Raw genomic sequence first — 26,903 nt, forward strand, 5'->3', positions numbered from 1 at the left:
TCACCTGCGTGCCATCAGCGTATCATCAGCGTGCCATCAGTGTGTCATCACTGTGCCATCAGCGTGCCATCAGTGTGTCACCAGTGTGTCATCAGCGTGTCATCAGTGTATCATCAGCGTGTCATCAGCGTGTCATCAGTGTATCATCAGCGTGTCATCAGCGTGCCATCAGTGTGTCACCAGTGTGTCATCAGTGTGTCATCAGTGTGCCACCAGTGTTTCATCAGCGTGTCATCAGCGTGCCATCAGTGTGTCACCAGTATGTCATCAGTGTGTCTTCAGCGTGTCATCAGTGTGCCACCAGTGTTTCATCAGCGTGTCATCAGCGTGTCATCAGCGTGCCATCAGTGTGTCATCAGCGTGTCATCAGTGTGCCACCAGTGTTTCATCAGCATGTCATCAGCGTCTCAGTGTATCATCAGCGTGTCATGTGTGTCATCAGTGTATCATCAGCGTGTCATCAGCGTGTCATCAGTGTATCATCAGCGTTTCATCAGTGTGTCATCAGCGTGTCATCAGTGTGTCATCAGTGTGCCACCAGCGTGTCATCAGCGTGTCATCAGTGTGCCACCAGTGTTTCATCAGCGTGTCATCAGCGTGTCATCAGCGTGTCATCAGCGTGCCATCAGTGTGTCACCAGTATGTCATCAGTGTGTCATCAGCGTGTCATCAGTGTGCCACCAGTGTTTCATCAGCATGTCATCAGCGTCTCATCAGTGTATCATCAGCGTGTCATCAGTGTGTCATCAGTGTATCATCAGCGTGTCATCAGTGTGTCATCAGTGTATCATCAGCGTGTCATCAGTGTGTCATCAGCGTGTCATCAGTGTGTCATCAGTGTGCCACCAGCGTGTCATCAGTGTATCATCAGTGTGCCACCAGCGTGTCATCAGTGTATCAACAGTGTGTCATCAGTGTATCATCAGCGTGTCATCAGTGTGCCACCAATGTATCATCAGTGTATCATCAGTGTGTCATCAGTGTATCATCAGTGTATCAGTGTGTCATCAGTGTATCATCAGCGTGTCATCAGTGTATCATCAGCGTGTCATCAGTATGTCATCCGCGTGTCATCAGTGTTTTTCCGCTATAAATAAAAAAATGAATTACAAATCTCAAATTCTAAAATCTAAAATCACTGGTTAATCAACAGGAGATTATCATTAGAGGATTGTTTGACGTGCTGCCGGCAGTCCAGCATATTCATGAGCTCTGTATAAAACTGTGAGATCTGCAGCAGAGGAGACGGCAGACAGCTCAGTAAGTGACACATCACTGGAATCAGCAGAGGAGACAGCAGACAGCCCAATAAGTGACACATCACTGGAGGAGACGGCAGACAGCTCAGTAATTACACGTCACTGGAGGAGACAGCAGACAGCTCAGTAATGGCATCACTGAAGGAGACGGCAGACAGCTCAGTAAGTGACACATTACTGGAATCAGCAGAGGTGACAGCAGATAGCTTAGTAAGTGACACATCGCTGGAATCAGCAGAAGAGACAGCAAACAGCTCAGTAAGTGACACCTCTGGAATCAGCAGAAGAGACAGCAGACAGCTCAGTAAGTGACACATCACTGGAGGAGACAGCAGACAGGTCAGTAATGACATAATTGAAGGAGACGGCAGACAGCTCAGTAAGTGACACATCACTGGAATCAGCAGAGGTGACAGCAGACAGCTCAGTAAGTGACACATCGCTGGAATCAGTAGAAGAGACAGCAAACAGCTCAGTAAGTGACACCTCTGGAATCAGCAGAAGAGACAGCAGACAGCTCAGTAAGTGACACATTATTGGAGGAGACAGCAGACAGCTCAGTAAGTGACATCACTGGAATCAGCAGAGGAGACAGCAGACAGCTCATTAAGTGACACATCGCTGGAATCAGCAGAAGAGAGAGCAAACAGCTCATTAACGAGACATCACTGGAGGAGATGGCAGACAGCTCAGTAAGTGACACATCTCTGGAGGAGACAGCAGACAGCTCAGTAAGTGACACAGCGCTGGAATCAGGTGCTCTGACCCTACATTATGCTGCTCTCAGATGGGGGAGAAAATACCTGGTGACAGATTTAAATACAGATTTGCCCCATGTGAACTATCCCTTAGGCCTCTTGCACACGTCCGTGTTTCTGGTACGTATGACGTCCGTTTTCCCATGTACCGGAGACACGTAGACCCATTAAAATCAATGGTCTGTGCACACCTTCGTGTTTTCACAAGTACCGTGTGTCCATGTGCTCTACACGCAGACATGTCTGTTTTTCTATGGCAACACGGATGTGACACGGACCGCACACTGATGTGATCCATGTGACATTAGTGTGACACGTACCGGAGAAAACACGTGTCTGTGAAATAAAATGCTTTTAAACTCACCTGTCTCCACCACTGATGTCTCCAGCGTTGCTGTCACTTGCTTCTGGGCCGCTCATGAATATTCACTGCACTGCTGACCTGGAAAACGTAGCAGTGCCGGAGACAGGTGAGAATCTAGCAGTGTGTGCGGTCGCGGCAGTGACATCATGGTTTAATCAGAGTATGCAATGAACTCGGATGACCTCCTGAAGTCACTACCGAGCAACCCGCGCTACTAGAGGTGTCGTGGCAGTGACATCACAGGTTCATCAGAGTTCATTGGGAACACCAATGAAACCATGACGTCACTGCCACACACACACTGTTGAGGGCATCCCTGCGGTGATCTGGGCTCACCTTATGAGGTCTTATCAGGTTATTGCAGGGAAGCATACACAGCAGTGCGTGTGTGCCTGCAGGGGCTGCTCTCACAATCAATGGTGAACGTTCGGTTCTTCATTGAATGTGCCAGCAGTATGTGATCCACGTGGGCCCCACCTTATTGGATTACACCAGACCAGGATTAGGGATTTCACTGGGAAATAAATTGGAAAAGAGGGCGTTTCTTGTCTTTATTTATTGAATAATTTTCTCTTTTTGTGTCTTTTCAAGTTCGCTTTTGGGGAACGTCGTGCGACCTCACAGATTACGGCGGACCTTTTATATCTTTAAAAAGTAAAGAAAAATTGGTGAACGAGGGCTTAACGAGGGTTGAATGAGGACTGAACGAGAACTGAACGAGGGCTGAGCGGGGGCTGGACAAAAGCTGGAGTCGGGGGGGGGGGGGGGTTGTGTTCAAATAAAAATTATAATTCTACTTTCAACTACTGGATTAGTAATGGGGGTGTCTGCTAGACGCCACTCATTACTACCACCAGGGCTTGATACCAGCTGGCAATTCACAGCTGACATCAACCCCACAAATATTACCCCGTTTGCAACTTCACCAGAGCAACAGGATGAGCCGGGTCCAGCACCAGAATTGGCACATCTATTGGATCCGCCATTTCTGGGGCAGCTGTGGGCTGCTATTATTAGGCTGGAAAGGGGCAAATAACGATGGCCCTTCCCACACTAATAATATCAGCCCCCAGTTGTCTGCTGCACCTTGGCTGCTGTTAAAAAAACAGGGGAGGACCCCACGTAATTTTTTTTTTAATCAAATAATTAAAAAAATAAGCGTGGGATCCCCTCTATTTGTCATAACCAGCCATGGTGGAGTAGAGAGTGAGGGTTGCCGCCTTCAGCTGCTGCTGTTCCTGTGCTGGATATGAATAATGGGGAGGGGGACACCACGTCATTTTTTTTTTAATTAAAAAATAAAAATGCTGCAAACAGCTGTCCAAGCTATGTGTAGATCTATGGAGTTATTCTATCTGTTTTATCTGTTCTTTCCTATTTACTTTCTTTCGATCTCTCCATCCAGCTATAGTTTTCAGGCTTTGCCCATCTTTTACACATTAAAAAACCATTCATTTCAGTATCATGTGTTTGTACTGGTCACACGGATGACAATACCGGTACGTGTGACATGTGCGTGTTTAAACACGGACGTGTGAAAGAAACCTTATAATACCTCAGCTAAGCTGTAATAGGCTGCCTGTCCACAAGCTTACTGATTGTTTCCAATAACAACCAGCAAAATAGTGAGTGCAGCTCTGGAGTTTAATACAGGATGTAACTCAGGATCAGTAATGTAATGCATGTACACAGTGACTGCACCAGCAGAATAGTGAGTGCAGCTCTGGAGTATAATGCAGGATATAACTCAGGATCAGTAATGCATGTACACAGTGACTGCACCAGCAGAATAGTGAGTGCAGCTCTGGAGTATAATGCAGGATATAACTCAGGATCAGTAATGCATGTACACAGTGACTGCACCAGCAGAATAGTGAGTGCAGCTCTGGAGTATAATGCAGGATATAACTCAGGATCAGTAATGTATGTACACAGTGACTGCACCAGCAGAATAGTGAGTGCAGCTCTGGAGTATAATACAGGATTTATTATTGCTATTGATCTCTTTGTGTAGTTGGCGGCTGGTGGTGGTTCTGGTGGAGATCAGCGGCGTCTCGTGCTCCTTTTCCTACACAGATGTCTTTATATAGAGCATTATTGTTATTGTTTCTACCGCACAATGGACTCAGTTCTCGTCCCAGAGAGGAAAATGTCATCAGGAAATGTCGTCGTGTAAATCAGGATTATGTGATAAGTGTATTTGAAAAAATGGCAGACAATATCACACAGGATTAGATACACAGCTCAGCAGACAGTATCACACAAGATTAGATACACGATACAGCAGAGAGTATCATTCAGGATAGGATTAGATAGATACACAGCTCAGCAGACTGTATTACACAGGATAGGATTAGATGCACAACTCAGCACGCAGTATCACACAGGATAGGATAAAAAATGGCGATTTACTGAAGAAACTTGATAACGGTGGTTAAACACAAGAAGACAAAAGGTAAAATCACAGAGCTGGAGCGGCGTGAGCGTGGAATAATCACAGATCAGTCCGACCTGGATGCCATGATACGATGAATGCAACAGATACAGTGCACAATCAGCAGATGCTGCTGGTGGACCCCGATATTGCTGTGCTCAAGCACGCACCAATGGCTCACTCCGTGCTGGCACTTTGGCTGTCAATGGGTTTCCTGCGCATATGCTCAGGAGCCAGGGTGACGCGTCCCCGCTCCCGAGCATGCATGGTGTGACCTCACGGCCTATCTGCCCGCCCGAATGCAGCAGCCATTCTCCTCCACCTGATGAAGCTATGGACTAAACAAAACGCGAAACGTACGTTGGGGTGTGTGCACTTACATACTGGAGCAGGCGTGCGCAACCATACAACACGGGTCTCTGACTGGTGGTTCTCAGTCACCGTCATGGACATTGTCTCATCTGCGGATTCTGCACTTTATCTGTTGCATTCGCCTTATCATGGCGTCCGGGCCGGACTGACCTGTGATTATTTGTTGCTCGTGTCGCTTCACCTCTGTGAATTTATATTTTGTCTTCCTGTGTTTCAGTACACACTTCTCATGTTTCTTCAGTCGCCATTGTTTGGTCCTCTCCGCCGGTTACTGTAGACCATGTGACCTCTTATTATGGCATTTTGGAGGTTTTTGTCTCCTTTGCACTCTGCTGGGGATAGTAGTTCTTCACTGGTCACGTGTGGCGGAATCTGGCTGCACACAACTGTTAATTTATATACAATTTGGATAATGTAAAGTAGAATTTATTGCAAACCAAGATGTAGCTACTTTATATAAAAAAAATATTTTTTATTAATCAGAAATCACTTACAACACATACATTAAAAAAGTTATTAAGAAAGGGAGGAGGTAAATGCCCTTACCTGACCCTTCCTCAAAAACGGGGGTCGGCGTCCTAGGGTAAAGACGCCCCCGTTCCTCGACGACTTACCCCTAATCTGTCCCTCCCTCAAGGGTGAAATCCCCTAACAGATAGAAACAACCCCAACACTGGTAACACCAAAGTGAGGAAGAGGTGCTCAGTCCGCAGTAGCTAATTTGTCTGTATCACTACTTGGGTGAATGAGGGTAGGGTCTTGGGATATAGTCATGTAATAGGAGTCCATGTGCTCAGTATAGAGGATAGAAGTAAGAGTCACATAGATAGAGACCATGATATGCTATTGTCAATTATAGACACAGTTCACATGTAGTTGGTACAACAAATGCCCATTACGGACATGAATCATATTAGGTATACAGAAGTTCAAGAAATGCCCGACGCGTTTCGCCCTTGTCAATTTATATTTTGTCTTCCTGTGTTTCATTACACACTTCTCATGTTTCTTCAGTCGCCATTGTTTGGTCCTCTCCGCCGGTTACTGTAGACCATGTGACCTCTTATTATGGCATTTTGGAGGTTTTTGTCTCCTTTGCACTCTGCTGGGGATAGTAGTTCTTCACTGGTCACGTGTGGCGGAATCTGGCTGCACACAACTGTCCCTGACAGTCTACAAATGCTGAGCTCTGCAGGCGCTGGGATCAGGCGTCTGTGTGCGCCAAAGCGTGACATCTAATTAGTGATGTGACATCCGCTGCTCCCTGCACGGATCTGCCAGCCAGAGAGCGATGTGCCGCTATGTAATGCTGCGGTCTGCTGCTGTGTAATGCTGCGCCGCAATGTGCCACTGTGTACTTCCGCGGTCTGTTGCTGTATGTTGCTGTGCCGCAATGTGCCACTGTGTAATGCTTCAGTCTGCTGCTGTGTAATGCTACACCGCAATGTGCCACTGTATGATGCCTCAGTCTGCTGCTGTGTAATGCTACTCCGAAATGTGCCACTGTATAATGCCTCAGTCTGCTGCTGTGTAATGCTGGGCTACAATGTGCTGCTGTGTAATTCTGGGCCGCAATGTGCCGCTGTGTAATGCCGCGGTTTGCTGCTGTGTAATGCTGCGCCACAATGTGCCGCTGTGTAATGCTGCGCCACAATGTGCTGCTGTGTAATTCCTCAGTCTGCTGCTGTGTAATGCTCTGGCACAATATACCGCTGTGTAATGCTGCAGTGTAACCTCTTCTCCATAGGTGTTATATATCACGGCCGGCACCGTCTGCAGCCCCTTCTCCATAGGTGTTATGTACCTCGGCCGGAATTGTCTGCAGACCCTTCTCCATAGGTGTTATATATCACGGCCGGCACCATCTGCAGCCCCTACTCCATAGGTGTTATGTACCACGGCCGTCACCGTCTGCAGCCCCTTCTCCAAAGGTGTTATATACCACGGCTGGGATTGTCTGCAGCCCCTTCTCCATAGGTGTTATGTACCATGGCCGGGATCATTTACAGCCTCTTCTCCATAGGTGTTATGTACCACGGATAAGATCGTCTGCAGCCCCTTCTCTATAATTGTTATGTACCACGCCCAGGATAGTCTGCAGCCCCCTCTCCATAGGTGCTATGTAAGCAGAGAAGGCAGACCAGGTCAGCCATGTTGTCTCCCAGGTAAACCAGGCCAGGCAGGAAGTGAAGCTACTGGGAGAGATTCTGCTCCTCCGTGTGCAATCTGCAGCAGGGTCCACCCCGTCCTGTGGAGGTTTTAACTGCGGGGGCTTCCCGGTCAGCAGAGGAAGACTGCAGATTCAGAGTGGAGTATTGGGGGCTGTGGCCGGTGTTCCCACTCCATGGGCAGTGCTGATCAGTGAGGGTCTCACGCTCTCCTGCGGCTCCTTTGTTTTTCAGATGCTAATGTGAGGTTTCTGTCCACAAAGCCTTTATTCTGTGGCGCAATCTCTGCTGTCTGGCTCCTCTGCTATGAATGGAAGCAATGGCCAATGTGGGCCGTCCCGGCCTCAGTGCCGATTGTCCGGACATGGCTGATTTACGTTTTGGGAAGCGCATCTTCCGCTGTCAGCCTGTGTCCGGGGAGGGCGTCCTTCCGCTGCGTCCATGAGACGATCACAAAACCGCAGCTCCTGAATCGCCCCCACACACAAAGGAGGAGAGTTATAGGCAGACACACAATGGCCGGCGACGTGAGGATACTATTCTTCTGTCATATGGAGGATGAAGACGAGTAATGGGCAACGCAGAAAACGTCCAGAGGACAGGAGCCACATCTAGCCATCGTCAGTGTGAACAGGACCATGGACGGCGACGTGCGGACACTATTCTGTCATATGGAGGATGGTGACATCTACGCTGTGGACACTCAGGATGAAGACGAGGAATGGCCAATGCACAAAACATCCAGAGGACAGGAGGCACATCCAGCCATCGGCAGTGTGAACAGGACCATGGATGGCCAGTGACGGGAGGACACTATTCTGTCAAATGGGGAGACGACTCGAGGCTCCTGTGAACGGGAGAGACGACACGAGGCTCCTGTGTACGGGAGAGACGACTCGAGGCTCCTGTGTACGGGAGAGACGACACGAGGCGCCTGTGTACGGGAGAGACGGCACGAGGCTCCTGTGTACGGGAGAGACGGCACGAGGCTCCTGTGTGCGGGAGAGACGGCACGAAGCTCCTGTGTGCGGGAGAGACGGCACGAGGCTCCTGTGTACGGGAGAGACGACTCGAGGCTCCTGTGAACGGGAGAGACGACACGAGGCTCCTGTGTACGGGAGAGACGACTCGAGGCTCCTGTGTACGGGAGAGACGACACGAGGCTCCTGTGTACGGGAGAGACGACACGAGGCGCCTGTGTACGGGAGAGACGGCACGAGGCTCCTGTGTACGGGAGAGACGGCACGAGGCTCCTGTGTGCGGGAGAGACGGCACGAAGCTCCTGTGTGCGGGAGAGACGGCACGAGGCTCCTGTGTACGGGAGAGACGGCACGAGGCTCCTGTGTACGGGAGAGACGGCACGAGGCTCCTGTGTACGGGAGAGACGACACGAGGCGCCTGTGTACGGGAGAGACGACACGAGGCTCCTGTGTACGGGAGAGACGGCACGAGGCTCCTGTGTGCGGGAGAGACGGCTCGAAGCTCCTGTGTGCGGGAGAGACGGCACGAGGCTCCTGTGTACGGGAGAGACGGCACGAGGCTCCTGTGTACGGGAGAGACGGCACGAGGCTCCTGTGTGCGGGAGAGACGGCACGAGGCTCCTGTGTGCGGGAGAGACGGCACGAGGCTCCTGTGTGCTGGAGAGACGGCACGAGGCTCCTGTGTACGGGAGAGACGGCACGAGGCGCCTGTGTACGGGAGAGACGGCACGAGGCTCCTGTGTACGGGGGAGACGACACGAGGCTCCTGTGTACGGGAGAGACGACACGAGGCTCCTGTGTACGGGAGAGACGACACGAGGCTCCTGTGTACGGGAGAGACGACACGAGGCTCCTGTGTACGGGAGAGACGACACGAGGCTCCTGTGTACGGGAGAGACGACAGGAGGCTCCTGTGTACGGGAGAGACGACACGAGGCTCCTGTGTACGGGAGAGACGACACGAGGCTCCTGTGTACGGGAGAGACGACACGAGGCTCCTGTGTACGGGAGAGACGACACGAGGCTCCTGTGTACGGGAGAGACGACACGAGGCTCCTGTGTACGGGAGAGACGACACGAGGCTCCTGTGTACGGGAGAGACGACACGAGGCTCCTGTGTACGGGAGAGACGACACGAGGCTCCTGTGTACGGGAGAGACGACACGAGGCTCCTGTGTACGGGAGAGACGACACGAGGCTCCTGTGTACGGGAGAGACGACTCGAGGCTCCTGTGTACGGGAGAGACGACACGAGGCGCCTGTGTACGGGAGAGACGACACGAGGCTCCTGTGTACGGGAGAGACGACACGAGGCGCCTGTGTACGGGAGAGACGACACGAGGCGCCTGTGTACGGGAGAGACGACACGAGGCTCCTGTGTACGGGAGAGACGGCACGAGGCTCCTGTGTACGGGAGAGACGACACGAGGCTCCTGTATACGGGAGAGACGACACGAGGCTCCTGTGTACGGGAGAGACGACACGAGGCTCCTGTGTACGGGAGAGACGGCACGAGGCGCCTGTGTACGGGAGAGACGGCACGAGGCTCCTGTGTACGGGAGAGACGGCACGAGGCTCCTGTGTACGGGAGAGACGACACGAGGCTCCTGTGTACGGGAGAGACGAAACGAGGCTCCTGTGTACGGGAGAGACGACACGAGGCTCCTGTGTACGGGAGAGACGACACGAGGCTCCTGTGTACGGGAGAGACGACACGAGGCTCCTGTGTACGGGAGAGACGACTCGAGGCTCCTGCGTACGGGAGAGACGACACGAGGCTCCTGCGTACGGGAGAGACGACACGAGGCTCCTGCGTACGGGAGAGACGACACGAGGCTCCTGCGTACGGGAGAGACGACTCGAGGCTCCTGTGTACGGGAGAGACGACACGAGGCTCCTGTGTACGGGAGAGACGACACGAGGCTCCTGTGTACGGGAGAGACGACACGAGGCTCCTGTGTACGGGAGAGACGACACGAGGCTCCTGTGTACGGGAGAGACGACACGAGGCTCCTGTGTACGGGAGAGACGACACGAGGCTCCTGTGTACGGGAGAGACGACACGAGGCTCCTGTGTACGGGAGAGACGACACGAGGCTCCTGTGTACGGGAGAGACGACACGAGGCTCCTGTGTACGGGAGAGACGACACGAGGCTCCTGTGTACGGGAGAGACGACTCGAGGCTCCTGTGTACGGGAGAGACGACACGAGGCTCCTGTGTACGGGAGAGACGACACGAGGCTCCTGTGTACGGGAGAGACGACACGAGGCGCCTGTGTACGGGAGAGACGGCACGAGGCTCCTGTGTACGGGAGAGACGACACGAGGCTCCTGTATACGGGAGAGACGACACGAGGCTCCTGTGTACGGGAGAGACGACACGAGGCGCCTGTGTACGGGAGAGACGGCACGAGGCTCCTGTGTACGGGAGAGACGACACGAGGCTCCTGTGTACGGGAGAGACGACACGAGGCTCCTGTGTACGGGAGAGACGACACGAGGCGCCTGTGTACGGGAGAGACGACACGAGGCTCCTGTATACGGGAGAGACGACACGAGGCTCCTGTGTACGGGAGAGACGACACGAGGCTCCTGTGTACGGGAGAGACGACACGAGGCTCCTGTGTACGGGAGAGACGACACGAGGCACCTGTGTACGGGAGAGACGACACGAGGCTCCTGTATACGGGAGAGACGACACGAGGCTCCTGTGTACGGGAGAGACGACACGAGGCGCCTGTGTACGGGAGAGACGGCACGAGGCTCCTGTGTACGGGAGAGACGACACGAGGCTCCTGTATACGGGAGAGACGACACGAGGCTCCTGTGTACGGGAGAGACGACACGAGGCTCCCGTGTACGGGAGAGACGACACGAGGCTCCCGTGTACGGGAGAGACGACACGAGGCTCCCGTGTACGGGAGAGACGACACGAGGCTCCTGTGTACGGGAGAGACGACACGAGGCTCCTGTGTACGGGAGAGACGACACAAGGCTCCTGTATACGGGAGAGACGACACGAGGCTCCTGTGTACGGGAGAGACGACACGAGGCTCCTGTGTACGGGAGAGACGACACGAGGCGCCTGTGTACGGGAGAGACGGCACGAGGCTCCTGTGTACGGGAGAGACGACTCGAGGCTCCTGTGTACGGGAGAGACAACACGAGGCTCCTGTGTACGGGAGAGACGACACGAGGCTCCTGTGTACGGGAGAGACGACACGAGGCTCCTGTGTACGGGAGAGACGACTCGAGGCTCCTGTGTACGGGAGAGACGACACGAGGCTCCTGTGTACGGGAGAGACGACACGAGGCTCCTGTGTACGGGAGAGACAACACGAGGCTCCTGTGTACGGGAGAGACGACACGAGGCTCCTGTGTACGGGAGAGACGACACGAGGCTCCTGTGTACGGGAGAGACGACACGAGGCTCCTGTGTACGGGAGAGACGACACGAGGCTCCTGTGTACGGGAGAGACGACACGAGGCTCCTGTGTACGGGAGAGACAACACGAGGCTCCTGTGTACGGGAGAGACGACTCGAGGCTCCTGTGTACGGGAGAGACGACACGAGGCTCCTGTGTACGGGAGAGACGACACGAGGCTCCTGTGTACGGGAGAGACGACACGAGGCGCCTGTGTACGGGAGAGACGGCACGAGGCTCCTGTGTACGGGAGAGACGACACGAGGCTCCTGTCTACGGGAGAGACGACACGAGGCTCCTGTATACGGGAGAGACGACACGAGGCTCCTGTGTACGGGAGAGACGACACGAGGCGCCTGTGTACGGGAGAGACGACACGAGGCTCCTGTGTACGGGAGAGACGACACGAGGCTCCTGTGTACGGGAGAGACGACACGAGGCTCCTGTGTACGGGAGAGACGACACGAGGCGCCTGTGTACGGGAGAGACGACACGAGGCTCCTGTATACGGGAGAGACGACACGAGGCTCCTGTGTACGGGAGAGACGACACGAGGCGCCTGTGTACGGGAGAGACGGCACGAGGCTCCTGTGTACGGGAGAGACGACACGAGGCTCCTGTATACGGGAGAGACGACACGAGGCTCCCGTGTACGGGAGAGACGACACGAGGCTCCCGTGTACGGGAGAGACGACACGAGGCTCCCGTGTACGGGAGAGACGACACAAGGCTCCTGTGTACGGGAGAGACGACACGAGGCTCCTGTGTACGGGAGAGACGACACGAGGCTCCTGTGTACGGGAGAGACGACTCGAGGCTCCTGTGTACGGGAGAGACGACACGAGGCTCCTGTGTACGGGAGAGACGACACGAGGCTCCTGTGTACGGGAGAGACGACACGAGGCTCCTGTGTACGGGAGAGACGGCACGAGGCGCCTGTGTACGGGGGAGACGACATGAGGCTCCTGTGTACGGGGAGACGACACGAGGCTCCTGTGTACGGGAGAGACGACACGAAGCTCCTGTGTACGGGAGAGACGACACGAGGCTCCTGTGTACGGGAGAGACGACACGAGGCTCCTGTGTACGGGAGAGACGACACGAGGCACCTGTGTACAGGAGAGACGACACGAGGCGCCTGTGTACGGGAGAGACGACACCAGGCTCCTGTGTACGGGAGAGACGGCACGAGGCTCCTGTGTGCGGGAGAGATGGCACGAAGCTCCGGTGTGCGGGAGAGACAGCATGAGGCTCCTGTGTATGGCAGAGACGGCACAAGGCTCCTGTGTACGGGAGAGACGGCACGAGGCTCCTGTGTACGGGAGAGACGACACGAGGCTCCTGTGTACGGGAGAGACGGCATGAGGCTCCTGTGTGCGGGAGAGACGGCACGAGGCTCCTGTGTACGGGAGAGACGGCACGAGGCGCCTGTGTACGGGAGAGACGGCACGAGGCTCCTGTGTACGGGGGAGACGACACGAGTCTCCTGTGTACAACAACACGAGTCTCCTGTGTACGACGACACGAGGCTCCTCTGTACGGGAGAGACGACACGAGGCTCCTGTGTACGGAAGAGACGACACGAGGATCCTCTGTACGGGAGAGACAACACGAGGATCCTCTGTACGGGAGAGACGACACGAGGCTCCTGTGTACGGAAGAGACGACACAAGGCTCCTGTGTACGGGAGAGACGGCCCAGATGACACAACGCTCCTGTGAACAGGAGAGAAGACACGAGGCTCCTGTGTACGGGAGAGACGACACGAGTCTCCTGTGTACAACAACACGAGTCTCCTGTGTACGGGAGAGAAGACACAAGGCTCTTGTGTATGGGAGAGAAGACACAAGGCTCCTGTGTATGACGACACGAGTCTCCTGTGTACGGGGAGACGACACGAGGCTCCTGTGTACGGGAGAGACGACACGAAGCTCCTGTGTACGGGAGAGACGACACGAGGCTCCTGTGTACGGGAGAGACGACACGAGGCTCCTGTGTACGGGAGAGACGACACGAGGCGCCTGTGTACAGGAGAGACGACACGAGGCGCCTGTGTACGGGAGAGACGACACCAGGCTCCTGTGTACGGGAGAGACGGCACGAGGCTCCTGTGTGCGGGAGAGATGGCACGAAGCTCCGGTGTGCGGGAGAGACAGCATGAGGCTCCTGTGTATGGGAGAGACGGCACAAGGCTCCTGTGTACGGGAGAGACGGCACGAGGCTCCTGTGTACGGGAGAGACGACACGAGGCTCCTGTGTACGGGAGAGAAGGCATGAGGCTCCTGTGTGCGGGAGAGACGGCACAAGGCTCCTGTGTACGGGAGAGACGGCACGAGGCGCCTGTGTACGGGAGAGACGGCACGAGGCTCCTGTGTACGGGGGAGACGACACGAGTCTCCTGTGTACAACAACACGAGTCTCCTGTGTACGACGACACGAGGCTCCTCTGTACGGGAGAGACGACACAAGGCTCCTGTGTACGGAAGAGACGACACGAGGATCCTCTGTACGGGAGAGACGACACGAGGATCCTCTGTACGGGAGAAACGACACGAGGCTCCTGTGTACGGAAGAGACGACACGAGGCTCCTGTGTACGGGAGAGACGGCCCAGATGACACAACGCTCCTGTGAACAGGAGAGAAGACACGAGGCTCCTGTGTACGGGAGAGACGACACGAGTCTCCTGTGTACAACAACACGAGTCTCCTGTGTACGGGAGAGAAGACACAAGGCTCTTGTGTATGGGAGAGAAGACACAAGGCTCCTGTGTATGACGACACGAGTCTCCTGTGTACGATGACACGAGGCTCCTGTGTACGACGACACAATGCTCCTGTGTACGGGAGACGACACGAGGCTCCTGTGTACGGGAGAGACGACACGAGGCTCCTGTGTACGGAAGAAACGACACGAGGCTCATGTGTATGGGAGAGATGGCCCAGACGACACAAGGCTCCTGTGTATGGGAAAGAAGACACGAGGCTCCTGTGTATGAGAGAGTCGACACGAGGCTCCTGTGTACGACGGCACAAATCTCCTGTGTACGACGACACGAGTCTCCTGTGTACGACGACACGAGGCTCCTGTGTACGACGACACGAGGCTCCTGTGTATGACGACACGAGGCTCCTGTATACGACAACACGAGGCTCCTATGTACGACGACACGAGGCTCCTGTGTATGACGACACGAGGCTCCTGTGTACGACGACACAAGGCTCCTGTGTACGACGACACGAGGCTCCTGTGTACGACGACACGAGGCTCCTGTGTATAACGACACGAGGCTCTTGTGTACGGGAGAGACGACACGAGGCTCCTGTGTACGGGAGAGAAGACACGAGGCTCCTGTGTAGGGGAGAGAAGACACGAGGCTTCTGTGTATGGCAGAGACTACATGAAGGCTCCCGTGTTTTTAAGACTGCGCCGTCGTGTCATCATCGTGCTTTCCGATTTTCATGTTTCTTGTATAGAGAAAACGTTTTATACGCTGACTCAGATGATGATGATGATGATGATGAATCTTAACTTTGACAAATTTCAAGATTTTTCAAAAAAGTTGCAAATGATGAAAATATCTGGAAAATCTAATCCCAGCCCATGGTGGATGAATAAAAAAACTCGGCTACCTTCTATGACAGCAAGCAGAGCGCTTACAACCAACAAATCCCTCCATTGGCTCCCAATCTTCCACCGTATCCAATTCAAATTACTAACACTGACCTACAAAGCCATCCATAATCTATCTCCTCCGTATATCTCTGAACTAATTTCTCACTACTCTCCAAAACGCAATCTCCGGTCCTCCCAAGATCTCTTTCTCTCCTCCTCTCTCATTCGCTCCTCACGCAACCGACTCAAAGACTTCTCCCGAGCATCCCCAGTTTCCTGGAACTCGCTGCCTCAACACGTCAGACTATCTACTACACTTGCAAACTTCAAACAGAACTTGAAAACTCATCTGTTCAGAAATGCCTATAACCTTCAATGACCTCACTGCTTCAACACCACCATAGCAGTTGCCACCCCACCACCGTGCGGAGCTGCCGCCCCACCACCGTGCGGAGCTGCCGTCCCACCACCGTGCGGAACCGCCGCCCCACCACCGTGCGGAGCTGCTGCCCCACCACCGTGCGGAGCCGCCGCCCCACCACCGTGCGGAGATGCTGCCCCACCACCGTGCGGAGCCGCCGCCCCACCACCGTGCGGAGATGCCGCCCCACCACCGTGCGGAGCTGCCGCCCAACCTACACCCCACCTACTGTCTCCTCCCCAAAATCCTATAGAATGTAAGCCTGCAAGGGCAGGGCCCTCTTCCCTCTGTACTAGTCTGTCTATTGTAACTTATATATGTATTCTGTATGTATCCCCTTCTCATGTACAGCACCATGGAATCAATGGTGCGCTATAAATAAATAATAATAATAATAATAATAACAAGGAATGATACTGCATGAGCTGGGGGATACAATAATGGCCTTCTGACCCTTGCACCAGCGTGCTCCGCAGTGAGGGTGCACAAGGAGGGGTGAGACCTGAGGAGCGCGGACACTGCAGCACCTCTGACTGTGAAGCTCTGCTCATCCTGAGCAGCCTGGTACATGCATAGAATGGAGGGGCTGCTGTAGGAACTGATGTCTAGGACCCCACCCTGCACTTCACCTTCACCAAGCTCCCACCACAGGCCCAAACATGTCCGATAAGGCCGTCATCTATAGCTGTCACAGATAATGTGCCGGGACGTGGCCGCCCTTGTGCAGTGATTGAGTCGGACATTGGCAGCCATGGATGCAGGAAGTGTGAAGCTGCGCGCCGCACACAGATGTCCTCCGCATTCACAGCCACTCAGCCTGAAATAACCACATTACAAGCTTCCATTACCAGCCAGGAGCACGTCTGCCGCCCCCACAATGTCCCCGGCACAAAGACCCAAACCCCACATCACTGCGGACATCTCACTCCCAATATCTGCAAAAGACAAACAGCACGAAAGGTGCAAGCATGAAGAAGAGAGAAGCTGCAGACCCCCGGACCACTCCCATCACCTGGGGCATCCACACTACAACTATACTGCACAGACATTACTGATCCTGGATTATACCCCAGAGCTGAACTCACTATTCTGCTGGTGCTGTCACTTTGTACATACATTACATTACTGATCCTGCGTTACCTCCTGTATTATACTCCAGAGCTGCACTCACTAATCTGCTGGTGCAGTGGGGTATAATACAGAATGTAACTCAGGAACAGTAATGTAATGTATGTGCAAAGTGACAGCACCATATGTTACATATATATATAGACCTATATACCACCAGGATGTCTTCAAAGGGCATCACCCTATTAGACACCCGATTAGGCGTATACCGACTGTAGACAGCCTAGATACAGTGCGTCACCCTATTAGATACAGGCGTGTACCCATTGTATACAGTCATTTGAAAAAGTTTGGGCACCCCTATTAATGTTAACCTTTTTCGTTATAACAATTTGGGTTTTTGTAACAGCTATTTCAGTTTCATATATCTAATAACTGATGGACTGAGTAATATTTCTGGATTGAAATGACGTTTATTGTACTAACAGAAAATGTGCAATCTGCATTTAAAATAAATTTGACAGGTGCAAAAGTATGGGCACCCTTATCAATTTCTTGATTAGAACACTCCTAACTACTTTTTACTGACTTACTGAAGCACTAAATTGGTTGTGCAACCTCATTGAGCTTTGAACTTCATAGGCAGGTGTATCCAATCATGAGAAAAGGTATTTAAGGTGGCCACTTGCAAGTTGTTCTCCTATTTGAGTCTACTATGAAGAGTGGCATCATGGGCTCCTCAAAACAACTCTCAAATAATCTGAAAACAAAGATTATTCAACCTAGTTGTTCAGGGGAAGGATACAAAAGGTTGTCTCAGAGATTTAAACTGTCAGTTTCCACTGTGAGGGACATAGTAAGGAAATGGAAGAACACAGGTACAGTTCTTGTTAAGCCCAGAAGTGGCAGGCCAAGAATAATATCAGAAAGGCAGAGAACAAGAATGGTGAGAACAGTCAAGGACAATCCACAGACCACCTCCAAAGACCTGCAGCTTCATCTTGCTGCAGATGGTGTCACTGTGCATCGGTCAACAATACAGCGCACTTTGCACAAGGAGAAGCTGTATGGGAGAGTGATGCAAAAGAAGCAGTTTCTGCAAGCACGCCACAAACAGAGTCACCTGAGGTATGCAAAAGCACACTTGGACAAGCCAGTTACATTTTGGACGAAGGTCCTGTGGACTGATGAAACAAACATTGAGTTGTTTGGACATACAAAAAGGCGTTATGCATGGAGGCAAAAAAACACGGCATTCCAAGAAAAGCACTCGCTACCCACAGTAAAATTTGGTGGAGGTTCCATCATGCTTTGGGACTGTGTGGCCAATGCCGGCACCGGAAATCTTATTAAAGTTGAGGGACACCATCTCCAGCAAGATGATGCTGCAGGTCTTTGGAGGTGGTCTGTGGATTGTCCTTGACTGTTCTCACTATTCTTCTTCTCTGCCTTTCTGATATTTTTCTTGGCCTGCCACTTCTGGGCTTAACAAGAACTGTACCTGTGTTCTTCCATTTCCTTACTATGTTCCTCATAGTGGAAACTGACAGTTTAAATCTCTGAGACAACTTTTTGTATCCTTCCCCTGAACAACTATGTTGAATAATCTTTGTTTTCAGATCATTTGAGAGTTGTTTTGAGGAGCCCATGATGCCACTCTTCATAGGAGATTCAAATAGGAGAACAACTTGCAGGTGGCCACCTTAAATACCTTTTCTCATGATTGGATACACCTGCCTATGAAGTTCAAAGCTCAATGAGGTTGCAAAACCAATTTAGTGCTTCAGTAAAGGCCGCTTTACACACTGCGATATCGGTCCCGATATCGCTAGTGTGGGTACCCGCCCCCATCTGTTGTGCGACACGGGCGAATCGCTGCCCGTGCCGCACAACATCGCCCAGACCTGTCACACATACTTACCTGCCCGGCGACGTCCCTGTGACCGGCGAACCGCCTCCTTTCTAAGGGGGCGGTCCGTGCGGAGTCACAGTGACGTCACTGAGCGGCCGCCCAATAGAAGCGGAGGGGCGGAGATGAGCGGGACGTAACATCCTGCCCACCTTCTTCCTTCTGCATAGCGGCCGGGAGGCAGGTAAGGAGAGCTTCCTCGTTCCTGCGGTGTCACACGGAGCGATGTGTGCTGCCGCAGGAACGAGGAACAACCTCGTTACTGCTGCAGTAACGATTTTTGAGAATGGACCCCCATGTCACCGATGAGCGATTTTGCACGTTTTTGCAACGATGCAAAATCGCTCATCGGTGTCACACGCAACAACATCGCTAATGCGGCCGGATGTGCGTCACCAATTCCGTGACCCCAACGACTCACATTAGCGATATCGTAGCGTGTAAAGCCCCCTTTAGTCAGTAAAAAGTAGTTAGGAGTGTTCTAATCAAGAAATTGATAAGGGTGCCCATACTTTTGCACCGGTCAAATTTAGTTTAAATGCAGATTGCACATTTTCTGTTAGTACAATACACCTCATTTCAATCCAGAAATATTACTCAGTCCATCAGTTATTAGATATATGACACTGAAATAGCTGTTGCAAATACCCAAATTGTTATAAAGAAAAAAGGTTAACATTAATAGGGGTGCCCAAACTTTTTCATATGACTGTACATCCTGGATACAGGGCGTCACCCTATTACATACAGACGTGTACCCACTGTAGACATCCTAGATACAGGGTGTCACCCTATTACATACAGGCGTGTGCCCACTATAGACAGCTTAGATACAAGACGTCACAATATTAGACACAGGCGTGTACCCACTGTAGATAGGGTGATGCCCTGTATTTAAGCTATTAGATACAGGTGTGTACCCACTGTAGACATCCTAGATACAGGGCGTCACCCTATTAGATACAGTCGTGTACCCTCTGTAGACATTCTAGATACAGGGCATCACCCTATTAGATGCAGGCGTGTACCCACTGTAGATACGGTGATGCCCTGTATTTAAGCTATTAGATACAGGCGTGTACCCACTGTAGACATCCTAGATACAGGGCGTCACCCTATTAGATACAGTCGTGTACCCTCTGTAGACATTCTAGATACAGGGCATCACCCAAATTAGATGCAGGCGTGTACCCACTGAGAGGACATCCTAGATACAGGGCATCGCCCTATTAGATGCAGGCGTGTACCCACTGTAGACATCCTAGATACAGGGCGTCACCCTGGACGGCGTTTACTGTGAGGTTTGTGCTTAAGCTCAGTTGAAAAATTTAACTAAAAGTGGCAAAAATAAAGACATAAGTGACGCGGTGTGTACCACCCTACAGACGAGGCATATACCCCCTAGTGATACGCTGTGTATCACCCTACAGACGGGGCATATACCACCAGGCATATACTCCCTAGTGATGCGGTGTATACCACCCTACAGACAGGGAATATAACCCCTAGTGATGTGGTGTGTACCAACTTGTAGGACAGAGCATATACCCCCTAGTGACACAGTGTGTACCACCCTACAGACAGGGCATATACCCCCTAGTGACGCGGTGTGTACCACCCAGCAGACCGTGCATATACCCACTAGTGACGCCATGTGTACCACCCTACAGACAGGGAATATAACCCCTAGTGATGTGGTGTGTACCACCCTGTAGACAATGCATACACTCCCTAGTGACACAGTGTGTGCCACAATATACCCCCTAGTGACGCGGTGTGTACTACCCTACAGACGGGGCATATACCCCCTAGTGACGCGGTGTGTACCACCAGACCGGGCATATACCCCCTAGTGACGTGGTGTGTACCACCCTACAAACGGGGCATATACCCCCTAGTGACGTGGTGTGTACCACCCTGTAGATCCTGTAGATAGGGCATATACCCCCTAGTGACACAGTGTGTACCACCCTGTAGCCCCGGTGTCTCTCCCCTGGACTTGGTGTACATTAGTCTGGTGACATGAGATGACCTACCCCACGCAGACCCATCAGTGCCTCCTTCCAGATCCGTGCAGCCTGTGAACGCGAGGAGCAGCTAGTTCCAGAAGGGCCGGCAGGGACGAGACCCTCAGGTGCGCTCTGTGCTGCTCTCGCTGGCGTTCTGACCCCTGGGAGTGGAGCGCAGGATAAGCAGCATTTCAGGGACGGTCGAAATAGGGGGTAAAAAAAGAGGGAGCGGGTTACTGGTTCCTGATATAAATCCGCCCGGGACAATAGCGCCTTGCGGAAGTGTACGTTACTTGAAAGGGCGACACATCGTTTATCTGCCAGCCTGACAAGCTTCACAGTGGCCAAGTCTCTGGCCCCCCATAAAATATGCAGAGGAGAGAGAGGAGCTTCATTCACAGGCGCGGCCCCCGTCCTTCATTCACAGGCGCGGCCCCCGTCCGCTCGCTCCGCAGCACTTTCTCTACGCTACTTTCTATTCAGCGCCTGTTGCGGTGAAAGGCACAGAAGCCCCGAGCCCCCCACTTTCACCGCCGCACAAAGGAAGGAACTTCTGACCTTTTCCTTTTCGGTATCTCCACCAACTTGGAAGACGACAAAACATTTAATGCCAGGAGAAGGGGGCAGCGAAGGAAACGTCCCTGAGGACAGAAGAATCCCCCCTTGTCTCCTGGACGCCCCCTTGGCCTTTATTTTTTTATCTGCTCTGCCACCCGTATCTTGCTATCTAAACTGTCCCACCATTTACATGTAGAGGAGGGTAGGAAACAAGAAGACCCCCGCCATAGAAAGGTAGAAGAAGTCAGAGGAGGCGGAGGACATAATTCCAGAGTGCAGCTCTGCAGTCGCCCCGGGAGCCGCTACAATGAGGCATTGACACAAAGGCAAAGCTCACTATGTGTCCTTGTAGAAATCGCCCCGCGCCCACCGCTGCCGCGCATCGCACCCGCCCGGCACATACAAGAGGCAGCTTCATAGGTGCAAGGAGCAGAGTCACCAGCCACAAGATGCACCGTGATCCAGATATAGGAGGCCTAAATTCAGGCACTAGAAGGACCACAGATACCGACCACTTATGGAGGACAACGGATACAGACCACAGATACTGCAAACTAATGGAGAAGGATGGATACAGACTACTAATGCAGGACTATAGATACTGACCACAGATACTTACGACTAATGGAGAACCACAGATACTGACCACTAATGGAGGACCACGAATACAGACCACAGATACTGACCACTAGTGGAGGACCACAGATACAGACTACAGATACTGAAAACTAATGGAGAACAATACTGATCACTAATGGAGTGGGACTACAGATACAGACCACATATACTGACCACGAATGGAGCAGGATCACATATAAAGACCACAGATACTGACTACTAATGGAGCAAGACCACAGATACTGACCACTAATGGAGGACCACAGACACTGACCACTAGTTGAGGACCACGGATACAGACTACAGATACTGAAAACTAATGGAGAACAATACTGATCACTAATGAAGCGGGACTACAGATACAGACCACATATACTGACCACTAATGGAGCTGGATCACATATAAAAACCACAGATACTGACTACTAATGGAGCAAAGCCACAGATACTGACCACAGATACTGACCACTAGTGGAGGACCACAGATACAGATACTAACCATTAATGGAGAATCACAGATACAGACCACAGATACTGACCACTAATCGAGCAGGACCACAGATACTGACCACTAATGGAGAAGCACAAATACTGACAACTAATGGAGCAAGACCACAGATGCTGACAACTAATGGAGCAAGACCACAAATACTGACAACTAATGGAGGACCACAGATACTGACCACTAATGGAGCAGGATCACATATAAAGACCACAGATACTAACTACTAATGGAGCAAGACCACAGATACTGACCACAGATACTGACCACTAATGGAGGACCACAGACACTGACCACAGATACTGACCACTAGTGGAGGACCACGGATACAGACTACAGATACTGAAAACTAATGGAGAACAATACTGATCACTAATGGAGCGGGACTACAGATACAGACCACATATACTGACCACTAATGGAGCAAGATCACATATAAAGACCACAGATACTGACTACTAATGGAGCAAGGCCACAGATACTGACCACAGATACTGACCACTGGTGGAGGACCATAGATACAGATACTGACCATTAATGGAGAATCACAGATACAGACCACAGATACTGACCACTAATCGAGCAAGACCACAGATGCTGACCACTAATGGAGAACCACAAATACTGACAACTAATGGAGCAAGACCACAGATGCTGACAACTAATGGAGCAAGACCACAAATACTGACAACTAATGGAGGACCACAGATACTGACCACTAGTGAAGGACCATGGACACAGACCACTAATGGAGGACCACAGACACTGACCACTAATGGAGCAGGACCATAGGTACAGACCGCTAATGGAGCAGGAGCACAGATACTGACCACTAATAGAGAACCCCAGATACTGACCACTAGTGGAGGACCACGAATACAGACCACAGATACTGCAAACTAATGGAGAAGGACAGATACAGACTACTAATGGAGCAGGACCACAGATACCGACCACTAATGGAGTGCCACAGATACTGACCACAGATACTGCAAACTAATGGAGAAGGACAGATACAGACTACTAATGGTGGACCACAGACACTGACAACAGATACTGACCACTAGTGGAGGACCACGGATACAGACTACAGATACTGAAAACTAATGGAAAACGATACTGATCACTAATGGAGCGGGACCACAGATACTGACCACTAATGGAGCATGACCACAGATACTGACTAATGGAGCAAGATCACAGATACTGACCACTAATGGAAAATCACTGATACTGACCACTAGTAGAGGACTACGGATACAGACCACAGATACTGCAAACTAATGGAGAAGGACAGATGCAGACTACTAATGGAGCAATACCACAAATACTGACCACAGATACTGACCACTAGTGGAGGATCACAGATTCAGATAGTGACCACTAATGGAGAATCACAGATATAGACCACAGATACTGACCACTAATGGAGAACCACAGATACTGACAACTAATGGAGCAAGACCACAGATACTGACAACTAATGGCGCAAGACCACAGATACTGACAACTAATGGAGGACCATAGATACTGACCACTAGTGAAGGACCACGGACACAGACCACTAATGGAGGACCACAGCCACTGACCACTAATGGAGCAGGACCATAGGTACAGACAACTAATGGAGCAGGATCACAGGTACTGACCACTAATGGAGTAGAACCACAGATACTGACCACTAATGGAGCAAGACCACAGATACTGACCACTAATGGAGAATCACAGATACTGACCACTAGTAGAGGACCACGGATACAGACCACAGATACTGCAAACTAATGGAGAAGGACAGATACACACTACTAATGGAGCAGGACCACAGTTACCGACCACTAATAGAGGACCACAGATACTGACCACTTTTGGAGGACTACAGATACAGACCACAGATACTGCAAACTAATGGAGGACAGATACAGACTACTAATGGAGGGCTAGACACTGACCACAGATACTGACCACTAGTGGAGGACCACGGATACAGACTACAGATACTGAAAACTAATGGAGAACGATACTGATCACTAATGGAGCGAGACTACAGATACAGACCACATATACTGACCACTAATGGAGCAGGATCACATATACAGACCACAGATACTGACCACTAATGGAGTAGAATCACAGATACTGACTACTAATGGAGCAAGACCACAGATACTGACCACTAGTGGAGAATCACAGATATAGATAGTGACCACTAATGGAGAATCACAGATACAGACCACAGATACTGACCACTAATCGAGCAGGACCACAGATACTGACAACTAATGGAGCAAGACCACAGATACTGACCACTAATGGAGGACCACAGATACTGACCACTAATGGAGGACCACAGATACTGACCACTAGTGAAGGACCACAGACACAGACCACTAGTGAAGGACCACAGACCACTAATAGAGGACCACAGACACTGACTACTAATGGAGCAGGACCATAGGTACAGATCACATAAAGAGACATCTACAACCTGTGATCCTGCACCCCTCATGCTCCAGGAGCTGAATTCTTAACGTTGACCCTTGCTGGAAAGTTGTTCTGCAGAATTAGTGCTGTACTGTATACTATACTCTAGTGCTACAGAGTACGAGCTATTAAGGCTATGTGTCCACGGTAGAATGTACCTGCGGATTTTTCTGCATGAAAATCCGCGACTTTCGCGGCAAATCCGCACCTTTTTTTGCCGCGGATTTACCGCGGAATTGCCGCGGATTTTGATGCGGATTTTTTTTTTTTCCCCATTCTATAGCCAAAATCCGCACCAAAATCCGCAACAATAATTGACATGCTGCAGATTTCTCCGGATCAAAATCCGCGGCGGATTTGCCGCGGAAAAATCCGCAGCATGGACACAGCATTTCCAAAATGCCATTGAAATGGCTGGGAAGTGCCGCTGCTGCAGATTTTCAGGAAATCCGCGGTAAATCCGCGATAAATCCACGGCAAAATCCGCGAGAAATCCGCAGCGTGGACACATGGCCTAATTCTGTCCGCTCGGCACTGGAGTTTATCGGAAGTTTATATCTGACGACTGATTACAAATAAAACATGACAGCCACAGTCTGCTGCAGAGGTGAATGGAACCGATGACAGAGACATGGGGTCCAACACACAGAGCTAACAGCCAACCAGCGGTAGAAATGCAGCTCTGCCGGTGATTGCAGAATGATAGAACATACAGTGTTCAGACCCCGTGAACTTTTCAACATTTTTTCACGTTACACCCAGAGACAAAATCTCTGCCATACCGACCAAATCTGGTATACCGACTGCTGCTGAATCGTTCCCTTCCTGCCAAAGTCTGCAATACCGGCCGCTGCTGCATCATACCGTCGGCCACATCTGCTATATCGGCCGCTGCTGCATCATTCCCTGTCTGCCAAGTATGCTATACCGCCCGCTGCTGCATCGTTCCTTGTCAGCCAAGTCTGCTATACTGGCCGCTGCTGCATCGTTCCCTGTCGGCCAAGTCTGCTATAGCGGCCGCTGCTGCATCGTTCCCTGTCTGCCAAGTCTGTTATAGCGGCCGCTGCTGCATCATTCCCTGTCTGCCAAGTCTGCTATAGCGGCCACTGCTGCATCGTACCCTGTCTGCCAAGTCTGCTATAGCGGCCACTGCTGCATCGTACCCTGTCTGCCAAGTCTGCTATAGCGGCCACTGCTGCATCGTACCCTGTCTGCCAAGTCTGCTATAGCGGCCACTGCTGCATCGTACCCTGTCTGCCAAGTCTGCTATAGCGGCCACTGCTGCATCGTACCCTGTCTGCCAAGTCTGCTATAGCGGCCACTGCTGCATCGTACTCTGTCTGCCAAGTCTGCTATACCAGACGCTGCTGCATCGTTCCCTGTCTGCCAAGTCTGCTATAGCGGCCACTGCTGCATCGTACCCTGTCTGCCAAGTCTGCTATACCAGACGCCGCTGCATCGTTCCCTGTCTGCCAAGTCTGCTATAGCGGCCACTGCTGCATTGTACCCTGTCTGCCAAGTCTGCTATACCGGTCGCTGCTGCATTGTATCCTGTCTATTAAGTCTGCTATCCCGCTGCTGCTGCATTGTACCCTGTCTGAAAGGCCTACTATACCGGCCGCTGCTGCATCGCACCGTTGGCCAAATCTGCAATAATCAGCCACTGCTGCATTGCACAATATCGGCTGAACCTGCTGCATCAGTCTTCCCGGCTGCACCTACCATATCAGTCACTGTCGGTGCCCATATCTCTGGGGTCAGCTGTCGCAGCTCCAGTCTTCGAGTGGCACCTGGATTCTACTTGCAGCACAAAACCACCAGCATCAGAGGTTCTGGTGAAAGGCTGGTGTGATCCATAACAATCAAAATGACTGCTGGAACACCATTGCAAATGTGAACATGGTGCTAGCCAAAAAATACACAATCTATATGAAGTGAAAGCTGCACACCAAATTCAGAGAA

At 51.7% G+C, this 26,903-nt stretch overlaps 1 protein-coding gene across 2 annotated transcripts in view; it reads right to left on the reverse strand.

Annotated features, from left to right (window-relative positions):
• The window catches only part of SLC6A9 (solute carrier family 6 member 9), a 131,471-nt gene that overhangs the window by 33,568 nt on the left and 71,000 nt on the right, over positions 1-26,903 (reverse strand). Inside the window, exon 1 of one of the 2 annotated variants that reach the window (XM_075320197.1) lies at positions 20,810-21,150. The exons of the other annotated variant lie outside the window; for it this stretch is intronic. Within the exon in view, the coding sequence (XP_075176312.1) occupies positions 20,810-20,824 (15 nt within the window). The 5' untranslated portion in view covers positions 20,825-21,150. Of the gene's footprint in view, positions 1-20,809; positions 21,151-26,903 lie in introns of those variants that run through there. 2 annotated transcript variants of the gene reach the window in all.

This window comes from Anomaloglossus baeobatrachus, chromosome 8 (assembly GCF_048569485.1).
Source record: "Anomaloglossus baeobatrachus isolate aAnoBae1 chromosome 8, aAnoBae1.hap1, whole genome shotgun sequence".
Lineage (NCBI taxonomy): Eukaryota > Metazoa > Chordata > Amphibia > Anura > Aromobatidae > Anomaloglossus > Anomaloglossus baeobatrachus.